At 64.7% G+C, this 19,806-nt stretch overlaps 1 protein-coding gene across 3 annotated transcripts; it reads left to right on the top strand.

Moving 5' to 3' along the window:
- Positions 1-365: 365 nt before the first annotated feature.
- Positions 366-19,293, top strand: SH3BP2 (SH3 domain binding protein 2). 3 transcript variants are annotated; one of them, XM_060013072.1, is made up of 13 exons: positions 366-526; positions 7,030-7,169; positions 8,322-8,424; positions 9,910-10,027; positions 10,372-10,442; positions 11,310-11,398; positions 11,659-11,727; positions 13,486-14,137; positions 15,523-15,646; positions 15,809-15,864; positions 16,310-16,391; positions 17,063-17,122; positions 17,477-19,292. In XM_060013072.1, exons 1-13 carry the CDS (start codon positions 444-446, stop codon positions 17,612-17,614), a joined length of 1,785 nt encoding a protein of 594 aa, XP_059869055.1. In that variant the 5' UTR covers positions 366-443; the 3' UTR covers positions 17,615-19,292. The 3 variants fall into 3 exon arrangements, with proteins under 3 accessions (XP_059869055.1, XP_059869052.1, XP_059869051.1); XM_060013069.2 differs by having other exon boundaries at positions 444-512; positions 17,570-19,293; XM_060013068.2 differs by having other exon boundaries at positions 444-512.
- Positions 19,294-19,806: the final 513 nt, after the last annotated feature.

Below are 19,806 nucleotides of genomic sequence, written 5' to 3'. Positions count from 1 at the left end.
GGCGCCCTGGGCTTTGGGGCTTCAGCGATTTGCTGGGAAGAAGTCAAACGTACAGAGGTGGCCCTGGGGGGGACCGGCAGGGAGCTGCCTCCCGGGGGCATAGCTGGCCTCATCCCGGGGCCTGGCGAGCTGTGGTCTCTGGCCACAGTGGGCGTGGCCCAAAGCCAGCAGGCCACACGGCACTGACTGGGCACAGCGCTGGGCCTCAGGACCTCAAAGGGTGGAAGGCAGGAAGTTCTGGCTACCCGGGGCTGCCCAGGGGCCCGGCAACAGGAAGCCCTGGGCGGGGAGGAAGCCCTGGAGGCCACGGGCCCCAGATGCAGCAGGCGGCTGTCAGCAGGAGGCTCCGCGGGCGTAGCCGGCCCAGCACTCTGGGCTGCGCGGGGCACCGCGCCTGCCTAGGGGAGGCCGGCTGAAGCCCCGCCTCGTGGCCCCTGAGCCACATGGCCTTCCTGGGCCCCAGGACACCTGCCCCCAAGCCGTCGCCAGGCAGGAAGACAGTCATGTGCTGGGTCAGTGCCACCAGGTCAGCAGGGCGGTCCTGGGGCTGGGGGGCTCGGGAGGTGGTGCCGGCCCAGCACCTGTAGAGCCGCTCAGGGAGTCCCCGTGACGAGTCAGAACCCCCCTCAACGGGGCCCGCGGTGGGGCGCACAGGACGCTGGCCCTGGGCCGCGGAGAGGAGAGCCCTCAGCTGGACGGGGCAAGTGGGAGCCCAGAGAGGACAACCCCGCCCCCTGGTCATGTGCTGCCCTGCCTGGGTGGCCTTGGCGTTTGGGTCCTGGGTGCACACATTGTGTGTGTGCGTGTGTGAGTGTGATGATGTGTCAGCGTGACCGTGCCTGCACTGCGGGGACACGGAGAGCTGTGTGAGCTCCCACTGCCTGCCTGCCCTGGGAGCGCAGTGCTGGGGGGCCTGGCAGGGAGCCGAAGAGCCTCAGGGTCTCAGGGACCCCAGCCCAGGTCGTGCCTCCCTCCCTCCCTCTGGCATGGCTCGTCACTGGCCTTCACTGGAGATTTTTGGTTTTCATTCTTTTATGGAGAAAGATTCTGGGAAGAGGAAGGGGGAGGAGAAACTGAAAGGAGAGACGGAACCAAGAGGCGCTGCGGCCCCGCCCCTCCAGCGCCACCTAGCGCCCGCTCTGTGCCGGGCGGGACAGGCTGAGCGCTCCACTCTTCACTGGCTGTGTGACTTCTGAGTTATTCAGCTTCTCCGAGCCTTGGTGTGTTCATCAGTGTCGTGGGGGTGACACAGGTTCACACGTCAGGGGGTGTTAGGATGGTGACGTGGGGTGGTCCTCGAGAAGCACAGAGTCTGGTCCCCACGGTGAGTGCCCGGTGCGCTCCATGCGAGTTGACGACTTGCTGAGCTTGTTCATTACTGTCCTAGTCTGTGAGATGGAGGTAAAGCAACGCCTGTGGGGTTTAATGAGCTGTCGAGTCAGACTTGGCTCTGCACCAGTGCAGGGCTGCGGGGTAGTGATGATTACTCTGACCTGTGCCCAAGCTGCCTGCCCAGGGCACTGGGGCCACCCATGAAAGGTCCTGCTAGCCCCTGGAGGCTGTGTGTGTGTGTGTGTGTGTGTGTGTGTGTGTGAATATACACGTGAGTCAGTGTGTGTGTATGAGTACATTTGAGTGCAAGCAGGCATGTGTGAAAATGAGTGCATGTATAAGAATGAATGTGAGCGTGTACATGTGCGATGAGTGTGTGCATACGTATGCGTGTGAGCCTGTGTGAGCGAGTACATGGGTATGTGCGAGTGCATGTGTGTACGTGTGCACGTATGATTATATGCAGGTGGGTATGTGAGAGTGTGTCTTCGGGCGTGAGTGTATAAGCGTGCATGCAGGCCTGTGACGAATAAGTGTGTGCATAGGTGTGAGTGAGTGCACTGGGGGACCTGGTCTCTTCTCCCTCGGGGCTGGGACCCCCCAGACCCTCCTCACCCTGCAGCTCCCACACATGGGCGGCCTGGTCACCACTGACGGAACCCCGACCCTGTGGTCCCACGAGGTGCCAGCTCCCTCACCACAGCCGAGACCGCACCTGCGGGTGCAGGAGAGGAGAGCCGAGGGAACCCTGCCCTCCAGCGCCTTCCTCATGCACCTTCCAGGCAACCTGGTGCACAGGCTCACACCGGTACACACGCGTGTGCACACACAGAACCTTCTGCCTTCGGGCCGTGCGGCTCATACACACATCCTGTCTGGGTGCACCGTGTGTGACAATGACCGAGTGTGCGGAGCCACGGCTCCTGTGTGGGCCTGTGCAGGGGATGTGACCACACGCCCCAGAGGCTCGCAGCTCCAAGGCAGATGGAAGCCACAGAGCCTGCGCTTCCTGGAGACCAACGGAGCTGTCTCTCTCTGTGGGAAAGAGCAGCTTTCTCCGGCCTGTTCTGCCCTCACCCCTACAGCCTCGGGCCTTGGGTCACACAGACCAATCGCAGCTGGGAGAGAAGGTGGGGGTGGGCACGGAGCAGAGACTGGGGAGCGTGCCTAGCACTGTGTTCCTGGGCAGGTCCCAACCCAGCTCACCCAGTGGTGCAGGGCAGGGCCGGGCGGCCAGAGGATATCCGGCCATCAGGATGAGCTTCCCCTTCGATGGTCCATTTTCTGGAGAAGGGCGGTGGATGTCTGTTCCTGAAGCAGGGACATTCCCAGGGGAGGTGAAGGTGGAACACGACCAGGCCTGCTACAACCCACCTTCCCCACCCAAGGTCAGCCCGTGGACACCCAAGAGCCCTCCTCCTGCCCGCAGAGGGACGGAGGCTAGGTGAGACTGAGCCCCTCACAGGCCTGCACCTGCCTGGCCACCGAGCTGACCAGGGTGGGACCGTGCGCCACCCCGGCTCCTTCCCCATGCTCGCTCAGGTGTGGAGCCAGGACGAGGGGTGGGCCCCATCATCCTCAGCTCTGCCTCTGGCACCCCCTGCCCCACACAGATGCCAGGTCTCCTTACAGATGGGGGAGGAGGCGATGGAGCAGGGTGGGGCTGTTCCAGCTTCCTGCGCCTTCCAGGCAACGTGCAGTCTCCCGCACCCAGCGGGGTCAGCATTCTACACCTCCTTTGGGACTGCCTGGGTGCCCCCTGTGTGCTGGGCCTGAGCTGGTGGGACCACCTGAAAGAAGGGGCACTTGAGTTAACCCTCTTCCATTTTTGGATTGTTCGTTGCTAGTGTAGAGAAATAGGACTGATTTTGGTGTATCCATCTGGTATCCTGCCACCTTGCTGAGCTTGTTTAGCAGTTCTAATCATTCTTTCTTTAGTGGATCCCTTGGATTTTCTAATCATCTCATCTTTGAATAGTTTTACTTTTTCCTTCCCAACCTGCATAGCTTTTTTTTTTTTTTTTTTTTGCGGTACGCGGGCCCCTCACCGCTGTGGCCTCTCCCGTTGCGGAGCACAGGCTCCGGACACGCAGGCTTAGCGGCCATGGCTCACGGGCCCAGCCGCTCCGCGGCATGTGGGATCTTCCCAAACCGGAGCACGAACCTGCGTCCCCTGCGTCGGCAGGCAGACTCTCAACCACTGCGCCACCAGGGAAGCCCATGCATAGCTTTTATTGCTTCTTCTTGCATAATTGTCCTGACTAGAACCTCTGGTACAATGTTGAATAGAAGTGGCAAGAGCTGATGTCCTTGCCTTGTCCCTGCTTGTAGGGGAAAGCTTTCAGTCACTCACCATTGTTTATGACGTTAGCTCTCGGTTCTTCGTAGATGTCCTTTACCAGGTTGAGGCAGTTCCTCCCACTCCTAGTTGGTTGGGTGTTCTCATTATGAAGGATTGTCAAATTTTGTCAAACGCTTTTTCTGCATCTGTCAGCATAAGCATGTTCTTTTTTTTTTCTTTATTAGATTGACATAATGTATTACCTGCTTTGAGTTTTGTTTTTTGGGTTTTTTGTTGTTGTTTTGGCTGTGCCGTGAGGCTTTTGGATCTTCGTTCCCACACCAGGGATTGAACCCAGGCCCTGGCAGTGAAAGCGCTGAGTCCTAACCACTGGACCACCACGCAATTTCCTACATTTTTTGAATTTTGAATGTTAGATCAAACTTGCATTCCTAGAATAAATCCCACGTGGCGTAGAATCCTTTTTATATGATGCTGGATTCAGTTTGCTAGTATTTTGGTGAGGAACTTTACGCCGACATTCATAGGGATATTGGTCTGTAGTTTTCTTTTCTTGCGAGGTCTTTGGTTTTGGTATCAAGGTAACGCCGACCTCTTTTTTTTTTCTTTTTTTTTTCTTTTTTTGCGGTACGTGGGCCTCTCACTGTTGTGGCCCCTCCCGCTGTGGAGCACAGGCTCCAGACGCGCAGGCTCAGCGGCCATGGCTCACAGGCCCAGCCACTCCGCGGCATGTGGGATCTTCCCAGACCGGGGCACGAACCCGTGTCCCCTGGATCAGCAGGCGGACTCTCAACCACTGCGCCACCAGGGAAGCCCACGCCGACCTCTTAGAATGAGTGCCTTGCTCTTCGGTTTGGGGAAGAGTTTGTGAAGGACTGGTGTTCATTTGAACCACCTCTTGAGGGTGAGTTAGTTCAGTTGTAACAGCAGGCAGTGGGAACAGTGTGGACAGAGGCCTGAAGGGGGGAGCGCAGTGGATTTGAGTAACAGGAGCCACGGGCCTGGCTGGTGCAGGCACACACACGGGAGGTGGAGGGCTGGAGGACAGCCCGTGAGAAAGGTCCACAGGGGCTGGATCCAGAAGGGCCAGCTGGACATGAGCAGGTCCTGGAGCTTTAGAACAGAGCAGTGATGGGCATGGCGTGTGTGCTGGAGCCTGTGCTGAGGGGAGGGTGATGGAGGAAAGAGACTGGAGGCCAGGGAGGGACTTGAGGAGGTGGGGTGGGGCTGCCCGGAGGTGGTGGAGGGGGGCACAGGCAGGGGGCTGCGAGGAGGCAGCCTAGAGGGCTGGGAATGCTGGGGGCGTGGGGCTGGCAAGGGCACTGGGAACAGGCACAGAGGCTGGCTGGAGCCTCAGTGTAGGGAGGCTGCTGTAGAGGCGTGAGAGGCAGGGGCTGGTTGCAGCGGGAAGGGGCCAGAGCCCTGGCCTGAGGCAGAGGCCTGGAAACCAGGGACCTCCCGCTGGGTGGGAGCAGGGCGGAAGCTGTTAGACCCACCCTCTGCTGCAGGTGGCCCATCTCGGTGGCAGCCTGTATGCAAGTGGAGGTAGAGAAGGCAGCACGCTTGGGAGGCCAGCCTGTAGCCAGCCTAGGGGGCTCCTGGGAGAGGTGCCCACATCCTTCCAGGCAGAAGGAGCTGCCAAGGACCGGAGCCCTGACCCCTGCAAGGAATCCCGGGTCAGAGAGGCGACGCAGCCCGCCCAGAGTGGGCCACGGGGGAGGAACGAGGGAGGAACGAGGGAGGACCGGCAGCCCCGACCGGGAGCCTGAGTGCTCGCGCCCCGGGGGGCCGGGGGGAGGGGAAACTCGCCAGCCAGCCCCGCTTCAACTCCAGCTCAGCCCCGGGAGGCGGGGCGGCCCGCACCACCCTTGACAGAGCTGCGGGCCGGGGCTCCGGGAGGAGGAGGAGGAGGCACTTTCCCAAGGTCTCGGCCGCCAGGAGCCGGAGGGGCTGGGGCCCGGGTGTGGGGGCGGTCGGGAGCCCTCCAGCCGCGCGGGGTCGTGAGGCCGGCTGCCCGTTCACCTCCGTGGCTTCCCGACTTCGGGCGGCCCCTCAGGCGTCCGCCCCGCGCCCCCGCGTTCCCGCGCCCCCGCAGCCCCACCCTCGCAGCGGCCGGCGGGGAAACTGAGGCCCCGCGGGCTGACGGGCGGGGCGGCGCCTCACCTGCGAGGGGCGGAGCCGGCGGCCGGGCAGGGGGCGGGGCGGGGCGGGGGCGGGGGGCGCGGCGGCATGGCGGGCGAGGGGCCGCGGACGCGGGCCAGGGGCTGGCGGGAGGAGGGCGCCGCAGGCGAGGCGGCGGCCCGGGCGCGCGGCCCGATGCCCTGTCGGTGCGCGCAGGGGAGGCGGGCGCGGGCCGACCCCCCGAAGCCGGCCGTGCCCATCGCGTGGACGCTGTGAGGACCGAGCCGGCGCTTCCGGCGGGAACAAAGGCGGGCGGGGGCCGGCTCCGGCGGGTCTGGGGGCTTCGGACGGGGCGGGAGCCTGTCCGTCTGTCAGCACCTCCCGGGGCGGGCGGGCGCGGGGCCCCCTCCTCCCTACGCCCGCGGGGTTCTGTCCGGTGCGGGCCGCCGGGCGGGCGCGGGGGTGGCGCGCTTTGTCGGAGGCTCCACTGTTGGTTGGGGCGCAGGCCAGAGGGGTGGCTTTGTGCTTAGGTGGAGCTGGAGCGGGCAGCCCGAGCGACCTGGGCAGGGGCCGAGGAGCAGGCGTGCGGGGAGGCGGGAGGCGGGAGGCGGTAAACATCTGTTGGAGCCTGCCAGTTTGCTGAAAGCGGAGTGGGTTTTTGTGTGTGTGTGTGTTTGGGGATGGGACAGGAGTTCCAGCAAGGCTGGGCCTCTGGGTCTGACCCGAACTGCTCCTCCAACTCCACTGGGGCCCCCGGACGGACCATACCCCGGGTGGGGTGGGGGCAGGCACTGGATAAAACAGTGCGGGGTGGGTGGGTGCTGTTCAGAGGGACCAGGGGTGCGGTGCGGGAGGCCCCGAATGTGACTGGGCATTGAGGTGCGTCACAGAAGAGGGGAGTCTGAATCTGGGTCTTGAAGGGCGAGTAGGAGTTCTCTATGTGAGAAGGGGTGGCAGTCATTCCAGGCAGAGGCCGGAAGTGTGAAACTGAAAGAGCCTGCCAGGTTTCTGGGAGAGCAGCTGGAACATGAGTACGAGGCTGTTGAGCAGCGGGGCCTTACAGCCGGGCCTGGAATGTAGGGCCCTGAGGGCCTGGGTTAACCCTGAGGCAGGCAGCCTGCCCCTGGAGACCGTGCACTGGGTGGCCCCTGCCCGAACGATGCCCCAGGCTGACTGGGACACTGTGGATCCCAGCCAACCCACCAAACGATTGTTTGGCGAGGGTGTGGCCCCCAACCCTGGCTGAGACATGTCCCCTTCCCTTTTTATTGTAGCTTCATGGCGGCCGAGGAGATGCACTGGCCCGTCCCCATGAAGGCCATTGGTGCTCAGAACTTGCTGACCATGCCTGGGGGTGTGGCCAAGGCTGGCTACCTGCACAAGAAGGGCGGCACCCAGCTGCAGCTGCTCAAGTGTGAGTCCCCTGAGTGGTGGGGAACATAATGGGAGGACGTGGGGACGGGGCTGAGCCCCACTGGACCTTCTTGGCCAAGCACCCTTCCTTTCTGAGCCTCTTTTTCCTTCCTTACCTGGTGGGCCCTCCAGAGTTTCCCTTCTCTCCCTGCCGGCACCCCCTCGGGGCCCTGAGGTTGGCCTCCCCAGCCCCCAGGACTGTGGAAGGGTCTGGGGTGGTGCAGCGGGTGGAGATAGGAGGGCATTTGGTGCACAGTGCTGACCAGCTGGACAAGGGAGCTTCAGCCTGTGGCCAGGGGCGGGAGCCCTCGTTGGCCTGGTAGGTCTGGCCCCTGGGTGGTGCCCTCGCCTTATCAGGTGTGTGTTCAGTGAGTCAGGCAGTCACTCTGTCTGCAATGAACCCACGTACCAGGCCAACAGCCATCTGGGTGCTGGACCTCCAGAGCTTCACGAGACCGGGGCTCTGGTGCCTAGGACAGCAGGCTGGGAGAGGGAGAGAGCCCCCAGGCCTAGGAGATGCTGAAGCCCAAGAGCATCAGGGCCTCGCCCACCCCTCTGACCAGCCACGAGCGTCCCGTGCCTTTGCTCAAGCTGTGCCCTTTGCCAGGGAGTCCCTGGCCCTGTGCTGCCTGGTCGAGGTGCCCCAGGCTGACTGGTTTGGTTTCTCTGTGGGCTCCGATTGGTCTGCCCTCCTCTTTGAACAGGGAGCCTCCAAGGAGGGGCTGTAAGTGAGCCGCCTCCAGGCCTGGGAGGGGCTGCTCGGGGATGGGGCAGTAGCCCCAGGGGTTCTCACCTTAACTGGCTCCACACCAGTGGCTCTTGTTGGCAAGATCTCTGGGCATCTTTGCCCCCAGCCTCGCTCCACCCAGCAAGGCGGCTCTGTGGCCTCCCTGGGCCTCTGGCCCTGGCTCTGCCCTTCCTTGAGCCACTTTAGTCCCTTGTCCCTAGGGCCTGCGGTAGCGCCACGCAGCCCCCTGAATCTCCCCTGCCCTGGAGGGGCCAGCATGCCCATGCATCTGTCAGCATTTGGCCCCGTGGTAGACTCCTGGGGAGGGGGCAGGAGGCCTGGCCTGGCGTCGCCCCGGGCCTCCAGGCGTGGTCCCTGGAGCGGGGCCTGCCCGGAGGCTCAGCCCCTGCCCTCGCCCGCTCCCAGGGCCCCTGCGCTTCGTCATCATCCACAAGCGCTGCATCTACTACTTCAAGAGCAGCACGTCCGCCTCCCCGCAGGGCGCCTTCTCGCTGAGCGGCTACAACCGGTAAGTGCCCCACTGACCCCCAGCCCCACGCCCGGTTCCCACCCGGGGCGAGTCCAGGCTTTCCTGAGATGGTTCACACCCCCAGCCCTTCGGATGGGTCCAGCCTCTGCTGCTCCATCCTAGCCTCAGGCCGTTGCCGAGGGCCTGGGGTCGAGGCCGGGGCTTCCTGCCGCTTTATCAGCCTCAAGGGTTGCAACAGCCTGCTCTGCAGAGTCCCCATTCGGTCTCAGCCCAGTGACTTCTGCGTCCCTCCTTCCTCTCCACCTTTTCCTCCTCAACCATCTCCGCCTCCTTTTGGCCAAGAGCCCAGGCCCTGCCCCAGGCCCCCTGGTTCCCGGGGCCTCCCAGGCTGGGGCCAGTTCCCTGCTGCGGGCTGCCAGTCTATCATTTGGCCAGGAGCCTGCCCTCAAGGAGCTCTCTGACTCATGGGCACTGGGCCTCCCCCTCCCCCCCTCCCCGGGGAATGGGGCACGTTGGCACGTGTGGGCCCACCCACGGCCTCGCCTGCACGCACGGGGGGGCGGGGGGGGGGTCAAGTGTGATTCCTGACTCTAGGTCTTGGTGTCACACCACCCAGGCCCTGCACCCAATGGCGTTAGTCTGTGCCCCTGCCCACCCCGGGAGGGCCCAGCCCTTCCTGCCTCTGAGAACCTGAGGGTCCCGTGGTGTCAGTGGCAGGACTGGCGCCCGTGGGGGGGGTGACTCTAGGCCTGCACTCACATGCTGGCCGCAAGCTCTGTAGGGAAACTTCCCCCAAGCACCCAGCCCAGTGCCCATCCCCCAGGTGGAGGTCAGGGGAGGCTCCAGGGCCCTGTGGCTGCCAGCAGGCACTGGTGGGTCAGACTCTGGGGTCCCCTGGGGAGGGACATTTCCTTCCCCCAAACACACCACCCCTGGCCTGGTGGGAGTGCAGCCTTGCAGCAGGGGATGGTCCAGGCCGTCTGATGGGCCGGAGGGACACACCTGCCCCAGGCGCCCAGCCTGACAGCGCCCCCCATGGTAGAGTTTGTGATCTCTACGCAAACTCCATGTCCTGGCTGCAGGAGCGGCCGCAGTGAGTCACTTCCCTGAAATGTTCTCAGGCCAGCCACCTGGCAGCAGGGGCAGGGCTGAGGGTGACACGAGCCCCATGAGGGTCCCCAGGAGGTAGGCCAGGGACCAGGCGGGGCCCGAGGCATCCAAGTAAAGTAGCATTGGTGGGCAGCGAGGGTGGCATGTCCTCGTCTCAGAGCCCTGCATGCGCTGCTCCCTGGAAGCCCTCCTGGACCCCTGTGCCCTCCGCTCACTGCCCACCCTTGCCCACACGCTTCCTTCTGCCTGACGCATCCAGGCCTTCAGCCAGCAGCATCGATGGGCCAACTGTCCAGATCTTCCCATGTCCCTCGGGGCGTGGTGCTGGGTGCCAAGACCTGTCCAGGGGCGGGGCTGTGCTTGGGCCGTCCCTGCGGGCATGGGCTGCATGGTGACCACTGGCACTGCCCTCAGGGTGATGCGGGCAGCTGAGGAGACGACGTCCAGCAACGTCTTCCCCTTCAAGATCGTCCACATCAGCAAGAAGCACCGCACGTGGTTCTTCTCTGCCTCCTCTGAGGACGAGCGCAAGGTGATGGGGGGCCGGATTGGACCTGCCTTGTGGGGACGGGGAACTGTCAGGGCCCCCGTCCAGGCCCTGAGGGGCCGTGGCTGGGGCATGGGCAGCTGGGTGGGTGCCGCCCCCCGGTCTCCAGTCCTCACGCCCAGGGCCTGGCGCCAGCCCCCTCACACTCAGAGCACGCTGTCTCTGAGTTGGCTGAAGGGGGGCCGCGGCCCCAGAAGGGCCAGCCAGGGTCGTCTTCCCCAACCTTGGTGGTCGACACAGACCAGCCAGTGCAGGCAGGGGAGGAGGGATGAGGGTGGGTTCCTCCCCTGGGCAGCATCATGCCCGCTGAGGGCCTGACTGACCCGCAGAGCTGGATGACCTTGCTGCGCAGGGAGATTGGCCACTTCCATGAGAAGAAGGAGCTGCCTCTGGATGCCAGGTGGGCCTGGGGGTGTGATGGTGGGTGGGTGTCACTAGGGCCCTGGACTTGACACGTGTGCCTGCCTCCTGACCCCTGGGGGCTTGGCCCAGAATCCCCTCCTTGAAGGCTTTTCTGAAGGTGCCAGCTGGGCCGCGTGTGTGCGGGGCGTGCACCTGTGTGTGTGCACCCGAGTGTGTAAGCATGTGTGTGCGTGCACCCCGCTGGTAGTTCCTATTTGGGGATTACACGTGCTTCTACTTGCGCGCCCAGGAAGCCCGGCGTTTCTAGCAGCTCAGGCCTTCGGGTTCCCAGCGCCCCTCACTAGGGAGTGAGAGCAGGCTGAGCGCCCGGGGCAGTGGCCCAGCCTGTCTGGGCGTTGATGACTGCACGGTGAAGGTGGCTCAACAAGCAGCGGGGGCTCTCTGGGCAGGAGCTGCTCCATCCGGGCCTTTCAGACGTGAGAATAGGGAGGCCCAGGTAGGGCTGGGCACACCTAGGCGGTCCCGCAGGCCCCTGCCTCAGCCCCCAGGGCAGGAGCAGGTGGGGACGTGGGCCCAGCCTTGAGGCCTGGCACCGTCTGGGCGGTCGGGGTGTACTTGTGGCGAGAACCACGGTGGGGCTGAGGAGGGAGACACCACAGCCTCCAGTCGCCTTGTCTGCCCTTGTTTTGTGTGTAGACGTGTGTCTAGATCTTTCTGTGTCCGCACGTCTCCGTGCGTGTTCTCGTGTTTATCTGTGTGTGTGTCTGCATCCGCGTGTCTGAGTGTGCACGTGCGTGTGGCTGCGTCCTTGTCTGTCTGTGTGTGTGTCTGTCTGCGTGTCCGAGGGTGTGAGTGCAGGAGACCCCTTGCCCGGTACTCACGGCCCTGCCCGCCCTGCGCTCAGCGACTCCAGCTCGGACACAGACAGCTTCTACGGTGCCATTGAGCGGCCCGTGGACATCAGCCTCTCTCCGTACCCCACGGACAATGAAGGTGAGGCGCGTCCCCATCCTCTGCCCGCCGCCTCTCCATGCCTGGCTGCTGCCCCGGAGGGAGACGTAGCTGGCTGGCCTCCCTGCTCCGTCCCTTCGGCTTCCCCAGGCAGCCTGGGTCTTGGGTTCCCATCCTGCCCACCTCATCCTGGCCCTGGACCCCCCTGAGGGAGCGAGGTCCTGAGAGCCCCGCCCGGCCTCCCCGGCCTGGGTGCAGCTGGCCTGGGTGGCCCTGAGTCCGACCCTCCATCTGCCCCACAGACTACGAGCACGACGATGAGGACGACTCTTACATGGAACCCGACTGCCCCGAGTCCGGGAAGCCCGAGGGTGGGTGGGGCACCCGGTGGGCCTGGGGAGCGCTGGGAGTAGAGAACAGGGGCTGGGGCCTGGAGCAGAGGCTCCCCCACCCTGGGCTGGGGCTGTCAGCCTGGGTATGGCTCCGGGTGGCCTGAGGCCTGACCGTCTCCACCTCGGGCCTCAGTTTTCCTCCTTCAACCCAAATATTGGGAGGAACGGAGCAGAAGAGGCTGGCTCTGCTCACCTGCTCCTCTGACCTCCTCCAGTTCGCCTGGGATGGGGGAGGGGCGGTGCAGAGGTAGGTGAGGGGGAGCCCCACACGTGGGACGCTGAGCCAGGGCTGGCCCTGGGGGCTGAGAACAGGGAAGGAGGATAGCTCGCCGTGAGCACCTGCGGCCAGATGGTCACTCAACTGCCCCACCCTGCCCCCACCCCCCAGAGCCCTCGGCCAGGCAAGGGGACAGGCTTGTACCAGGCATCCCAGGGAAGCGCAGGGACGGGTGGGGGAGGGCCACGCCTCTGTCCTGCGTCTGTCGCATCACTCACTGTTCCTTCCGCCCCCAGCTCTCCTCCCCCAGCTCCTCTTGTTCTCGTTGATTTCATCATGGTCCGGGACTCCCTGTTCCCTGGCCTCCTCTCCAGCCACCTTGTCTTCTGCCCCCCTCAACTCCTCGTGGCCTCCTCTTAGCTCTGCCTCCCTCAAGTGCGCCCGGTGCCAGCCCTCTTCCCTCCTACTGGCTCCCTCCCTCTGGGGCCCCAGCTCCCACGGGCCTTCAGCCCACCAGGACCTGCAGGCCAGCACCGAGCCCACATCAGACCCTCATCCGTTCTCTGGTCTTTGCGCCCTCGCTCGCTCGCTTCGGGCTCTCATCTCTCGGGCCTGTGACCACAGCCCTGGTGAAGCCCTGCCTCGTCTGCCCCACCCCTGGCTGGAGAGAGCCCACGGAGGCCTCACCCTCATCCCCACCTTGGACCTCCAGGGGCCCAGTGCCCCTGCACACCTGCTTGCGCATTCCCAGCTCCTCACCCAGAACGCCTCTCGTCAGGGTTCCCACCCCAGCGCCCGAGGGTGGCACTTGGCCCGGGGCCCCCTCCCTGCCCCCACCTGCCTCGCCAGCCCCAGACACCTCGTGCTCCAGGTCCCCTCCCGCCCAGCCCTGTGCTGCCCGGGGTGCCCACGCGCACGACCCCGGGGTTCAGGCCTGGCCCGCTCCTCTCCCGTCACTCCTGGGCCACGGCCAGTGTCATCGACAGGCTGTTGACTCCTGACATTTCCAGCCGGGGCCCCTCCTCTGAACTGGGCCTGGGCCCCTGGAGTCCACTCGACGTCCCTTAGGTGTCTCGGGGCACTGTCAACTTGTTAGGAGCAAACCCAACCCCCAGCTTCCCCCAGCCTGCTCCCGCCTTTCCTCCTCACCTCTGTTACTGGGACTCCCAGCCGCCCCAGCTGAGGCCCGGTCCTGGGAGACTTCCTTGCCCCTTTGTCCTTCTCGCCCCGACCCGCTCCCCCGGAAGCTGAAGGCTCCTGATGTGACACCTGGGCTTCAGGAAGTTTGCACAGGCTGCCGTATGGGGGACAGATCGGGAGGGCCGGGTGGCCTGGGGTGGGCCAGCGTCCCAGAAGGAAGGCTGCATCGGGGCTGTAGGCCGCGTGGCCGGGCTGGGGGGCTGGGCGCTGGGGGGTTGCACGCCTGCTTGGCCCTGGCTGGCCCTTGCCGGCAGAGGTGCTGCTGCTCTGGCCTCCAGCAGGGGACACTTGCTCACCAGATGGGTCTCCTCGCTCTGCAGATGCCCTGATCCACCCACCGGCCTACCCCCCACCTCCGGTGCCCATGCCCAGGAAGCCCGTCTTCTCTGATGTGCCCCGGGCCCACTCCTTTTCCTCCAAGGGTCCAGGCCCTCTGCTGCCACCTGCACCCCCTAAGCGCAGCCTCCCCGATGCCGGCCCGGCCCCCGAGGACTCCAGGAGGGAGCTGCTGGGCCCGAGGTGGCTCGAGCCCGGCCCCAGGGTGCCCGCCCCCTCCCGGAGGGTGAGTGAACCCCCACCGGGCGGCCTGCCCGCCGTGCCCAGCCGGAAGCCACCTTGCTTCCGCGAGGACGCCAGCTCCGGCCCAGAGCCCCGGGTCCCTGGCCACGGCGCCAGCTCTTCCTCTAGCTCTGCCAGCGCAGCTGCTACCACCTCCAGGAACTGTGACAAGCTCAAGTCCTTCCACCTGTCCCCTCGGGGGCCACCCACACCTGAGCCCCCTCCCGTGCCGGCCAACAAGCCCAAGTTCCTGAAGGTGGCTGAAGTGGCCCCCCCGAGGGAGGCAGCCAAGCCCGGACTCTTCGTGCCCGCCGTGGCCCCCCGGCCTCCCGCACTGAAGCTGCCCACGCCCGAGGCCACAGCCCGGCCCGCGATCCTGCCCAGGCCAGAAAAGCCGCCCCTCCCCCACCTCCAGTGAGTCTGTGCCGCACTGGTGCCACTGGGACCCCCCCCCCAGCCTGTCTTCCCACCGGTGACCCAGCCTCCCTGCCTCTGGCACACAGCCCGTGACAGGCACCAGGCGGCCCTGGCCTGGGTGGGGGGAGGAAGGCACCTTGATGGCCCTGGGCTGCCTAGGCTGAATGGCCTCCCCTACACCTGACGCGGGGGTTCCCAGGGGTGTCCCGCCTGGCCTTTGAGGTCCAGCCCTGTGGGTGGTGAGCCTGGAGCCCGTGGCTGCCTTGGGGAGCAGTGGGCGAGGCGGGGCTCTGGGCACCCCAGCCTCCCAGAGCCCCTGCCGTGCAGTGAGGGCCCTCCGGGCGCTGCCAGCCTGCCCAGGGACGGGCGCTCTGGGGAGGTGTGGGACTGAGCCCTCCTGAGCCAGAAGTGCCCTTCCTGGCCCTGTCTGGGGCTCCAGATGCCACCCTGGCTCTGACGCCACCTAGGCTGCCTTTGTGCCCTTCCCGACTGGGAACCTGCCAGTTCCCAGTGGAATGTGGGACGTGTGTGTGACTCACCTCGAGGCCTGCTCGAAACACTTTCCGCTTTATTGCTGGGCAGTGCCGGGAGCCTGGTGTGTCCTCACACCCACAGCCCGCAGGGCCCTCAGCAGGGAAGGCTCCGGGAGCCCCAGCGGGGAGCCTGAGTGGGCGCACTAGTACGGTTCCTCCTGAGTACTCTTGACCACGGCACCCTTCTCCCTAGGGCTCTGTTAGCACTGCCACCCGTGCGGGAGTGCCTGGGAGAACCCCTTGGCACACTCATGGTTCTGTTTTGTTGAGGGGCCACAGAGTTGTAGGCTGGCTCATGTGTTCGTGCTCTGGGTCTGGACCTGAGTGCCACGGGGCTGCGTGTGGCAGAGCTGATCGTCCACAGCACAGCCTCACCCACAGCCTGGCAGCCCATCCCAGGGTGGCCTCCTTTAACTCTCCCTGAAGCCCTGGAGGCTCGGACCATGTGGCCACAGTGAGGGGCGTGTCCCTTTGGCTCGACCCATTCACATCCGTCCCGTGGCTCTGGGAGGAGTGCCACGTGGCTGAGGTCACAGAGCTGGTCCATGGCAGCACTGGGCCCTTTGCCCACAGCGTCTGGAGCCCAGGACCCCCCTTGCCGGTGATGCTGGCTCAGGCGGCCAGGCTTCAGGCGACTGCTGCCACCCCAGGGCGGTCAGCGTGGAGCCCCCCAGAGTTCTGTGGTCCTGGGCCTTTGACAGCCGCCAGGGCCGCAGGCGCCAGACCTCATGGGTCCCCAGGCTTGGTGTGGTCACTTGGAGGCGCGGGGAGCAGCGTCTGGGGGGAGCAGAGGGGGCCTGTCCCACGTCTGGCAGCGACACGGCCTTCCTCCGTTTGCTTCCCGTCCAGGAGATCACCCCCCGACGGGCAGAGCTTCAGGAGCTTCTCCTTTGAAAAACCCCGGAAACCCGCGCAGGCTGACACGCCGCAGGCGGACGCTGGCGGGGAGGACTCTGATGAGGACTACGAGAAGGCAAGGCCGGGTGGGGCGCCCAGATGTCCGACGGGATGGGCGGCCGCGGGGGAGCTGGGGGCGCGGGACACGGTGCGCAGCCTCGGCTCCCGGCACAGGCTGGCAGCCAGCGGGGAGAGCCCCACCCGGGCCTTGACGCTGACCATGCCGGCCTCCCTCCAGGTGCCACTGCCCAGCTCCGTTTTCATCAACACCACGGAATCTTGTGAAGTGGAAAGGTCAGTGTGAAGCCCTTCTTTCTCCAAGGCCTTGTCTTGGCAGACCTGAGGTTCTCTGCCGCCCCCCTCACACACACCTGCGCGCGCGCGCGCACATACACACACACACACACACATACCTACACACACACACGCATGAGTGCACGCCCTCTGGTCTTCCTGCTCTTTGGTCCCCCTCTCCAGCCTCGGTGCTGGGCAGTTACTGGCACGAGAACACAGCTGAGTGCCACGAGAAACCCGGCGAAAGAATGACTCCTGCCAGTTCAGCCCCTGCTCTGGCCTCGCCCTGGGCTCTGTGCGGCCGGCCCTCGTGGTCCCCAGTGCTCTCGGAACCTGAGCTGCAGAATCTGGGACGACAGAAAGCCACGTGGTGGTGGGGGCTGGAGGGTCCTTGAGAGAGCTGTCCGAGGGGGGCTCACCTGTTCACACGGCTGTGTTCTTGTAGGCTGTTCAAAGCCACGAGCCCCCGGGGAGAGCCCCTGGACGGCCTCTACTGCATCCGGAACTCCTCCACCAAGGCGGGGAAGGTAGGCACCCAGGGAGGGTGCTCAGCCGCCACCCTGCTGTGCAAAGGCCCCCCAAGACGGCTGCGTGGTGGGGTCTGCCGCCCTCTACATAACCCGGGCTGACAGGCGAGCACAGAACTCTACAGTTCGTAGCTCATTTCCCCACGCAGCCTCTTACTTGGCTTCTCAACCAGGTTTCATCCTTGAGGTCTACAGCCCCTTCTCCCCATCCGTTTTCAGGAACTCAGCACCGTCTGCAGTGGTGCCCACTCCCCAGCACGGGCGTGAGGCACAGGAAGGGTTGGGGGGCCCGGGGCTCTGACGGGGTAGGGGGTTCCCCTTCCTGCTCTTTGAAGGGGAGGCTGCCTGGGGCCGTGGGAACGTTAGGAGGTCTGCTGGCTCTGCCTGGGCCCCTCCAAGGGTGACTCGTGTGACCTCACTGAGCCTGTTTCCCCTTGAGTGTCGGAGATGGTCCTAGTGTGGACCAGGCACCCGCTACTGTCATTCGCGTCTTAGCAGACGCTCTGAGGGCAGGAGTCCCGGGGCAAGGGGCCGCCCATCCTGACCCTGCTGTCCATGGGCAGGGGGACCCTCTCCCAGGGACCCAGCCTCGACGCTGCTGCCCCCGCACCCCGAGTCTGTGTCTTTCCTGAGGGGAGTGAGCCGTCCTCTGCCCGCTCCTCTCCCCGCAGGTTCTGGTCGTGTGGGACGAAACCTCCAGCAAAGTGAGGAACTACCGCATCTTTGAGAAGGTGAGCGGGCTGGCCTACCCGAGGGCCCTGGGCAGGAGGGGAGCCCTGGTCCGGGGCTCGGCTGGGGTCGGGGCAGAGTCTCCCTGGGAGAGCATAGGTAGTGGTGGTCTGAGGCCAGCACCCCCAAACACTCCTCCTCCGCCGTCCCCTCTCTCCGTGGCCCCACCTCCCCCCGCTCCTGGCTTCTCTGTGTCCTCCACTGACCCTAGAGGAGATGGGGTGATCAGCCCTCGGCCCTAGGCTTATTTACAGACCTGGCCTGCGTCCCCTGGGCAGAGCGTTACTGCCGACCGCCCTGTCTTACAGCTCAGGGGGCTGGCCGGCCCCTCTGACCCTGCCCCACTCCCCACCCAGGGGGCGAAGTTCTACCTGGAGGGCGAGGTCCTGTTTGTGAGCGTGGGCAGCCTGGTGGAGCATTACCACACTCACGTGCTGCCTGGCCACCAGAGCCTGCTGCTGCGGCACCCCTACGGTTACGCCAGGCCCAGGTGACGCCTGTGCTTGCACGCTACTGGGCAGAGACGGCCACGGGGCCACAGCCCTGGGCCACGCAGAAGGAGACCGGCCTGCACGGGAGAACACGCGGGAGCCAGCACCGTGCTCTGACCCGGGGCCTCCCCGGTGGACACCTCACAGAGATTGCCAGGCCAGGCCCCGCCCAGCAGGCTGGGTCCCCCGGGGCTCGGCCAGGCCCTGGGCTCCAGGGAATTGCGTGGGGCTCTCCTGTCTCACCCCGCCCACCTCCCGGGAGCCTAGGACTGAGCCCAGTCTGGACTTGATTTACAGAAATTCTGGTACCCCCCGGCACGCCCCCCCGGCACTGGGCTGGGAGCTGGGCAGGGCTGAGGTATTTGGGGTTGGGCAGGGGCTGGACCCCCAGGAACGCTACAACACAGGCTCCGAGAGGGGCCGGTGCCTCACAATAAAGCACAGATGACCTTTGCCCCGGTGGCCAGGGCTGCCCTGGGAAGGGGGCACGTCAGCCTCCAAGTGTTGACTGTCGCAGGTCAGCTCACGGGACCTCTAGGAGGTGGTCTTGTTTCTAGGCCACAGGGCGCTAAATGACTTACCCTTGGGTCCACAGCTGGTAACAGAACAGGATCCAAAAAGTTGGACAATCTGGGCCCAGAGCCTGTATCCAGAATGCCAGGTTCTGCTGCCAGAAGTCAGGTCCAGGGCAGTGAGGCTACAGAGCTAAGAGGCCCCTCACATCAGTAACCGGGTCATTCGTTGGCTTAACCAGTGGTTACTGGGAGACAACCGGGCAGAAGTTACGCACAGCGCCCACCGTCTGTGGCAGCGGGGTGTGCAGGGGCTGGGAGCTTGCAACGCAGCTGGGGGCTCCAGGAAGACTTCCTGGAGAAAGTGATGGTTACAGTGCTGCAGGAAGAGTAGGCCCTGTGTCGGCCAGGGGTGGGTGGGGACAGTGGTACCCAGATGCCCAAGTCGTCTGGTTCATGCCTGGTGCAGGCCCAGCACCGATCATCCCCTTGCTTCCTGTCACGGAATCCCAGCAGCCTGCTCTCCCTGGCGTGGCCATCCAGGCTGGAATGTTTTCTTTTCCTCATAAAAACAGACTCAACTGGGTGTCAGGGCTGCCAGGGAACCCAGGGTCATTTGCTCCTCACTGCACTTTGTGTTGGGAATGAGGAATTTGCGATGTAAAAGCCAAGCCACAAGAGCCTATGTGCCCACTAGCCATTGATTAATGGTCCCAGAGGAAGGCCCTTTGGACGTCCCCTCCTCTGCCCTGGGCATGTCCCGGGGTGAGGTCGTTGGAGGAGGAGAGAGAAGTCCAGTCAGGTGGGAGGCTCCTGGAGGTGCAGCAGGGAAGACAGCAGCCGTCTCCTCCCAGGAACCGAGTGTCCAGCACCACCTCTACAGATGTTTCTTCTTCAGCCACCCGGTGGAGTTGGGGAAACCGGAGCCCCTGGTGTTCCTTCCGCAGCATCTGTGGGAAGCCAGCAGTTCCTCCTTCCTGCAGTTGCAGTCCACTGCCCTGAGCCCAAGTGATGCACACCAGTCCCCACTGTGGCTTGCAGTTTCCCTTTCTGTGAAATCAGAGAAGCATTTCCAGCCGTTTCTGGGGTCTGCTGTGCTGCTCATTGCTGTAGGACACGTGACACTAATGCTTTTAGCTGACACGCAGCCACTTGGCAGCCAGCTCGTACTTGAAGACCCCTGAGCTGGAAGGTTGGGGGGGTTCTGGTGTCCAGAGCCAGGTGATAGGTCCTTCTGGCCACCTGGACAGATGAGACCTGTCGCTACTAGAGGCCCACCCCAGAGCCCAGCCCAGGGCCTGACGGGACAGCTGCCCTCCTCTGAGTTCACACCCCAGGCCCAGGGCCTCGGTTGCTAGAGTGTGTGTGTGGAGGGTAGTGGATGGGGCCCCAGGCACGGTCCTGCAGCACACAGGAGGGGCTGGAAGGGGTCCCACTCCCCCGAGACTTGCCATGAATGTTCTATTCCTCACGTAGGGCTGGAGGGTGGTTACCACTGGCTGAGCACTTCCTGTACTCAAGGTGCTGAGCTGCACACTTGACTTAGGTCTAATAGCAGCTGCCCTCCAGGCGAACCGTTTTACAGGTGAGAAAACCCAGGCTCAGGGAGGCCTGGATTCCAGACGCAGCCCTGCGATCTGTCCTTCGCTGCTGAGCCCAGACCCTGGCCCCCGCCTAGCTCCC

Source organism: Delphinus delphis, chromosome 5 (genome assembly GCF_949987515.2).
Source record: "Delphinus delphis chromosome 5, mDelDel1.2, whole genome shotgun sequence".
In the NCBI taxonomy this organism is placed as follows: Eukaryota; Metazoa; Chordata; class Mammalia; order Artiodactyla; family Delphinidae; genus Delphinus; species Delphinus delphis.
This window is presented reverse-complemented; position numbering and strand designations above follow the sequence as displayed.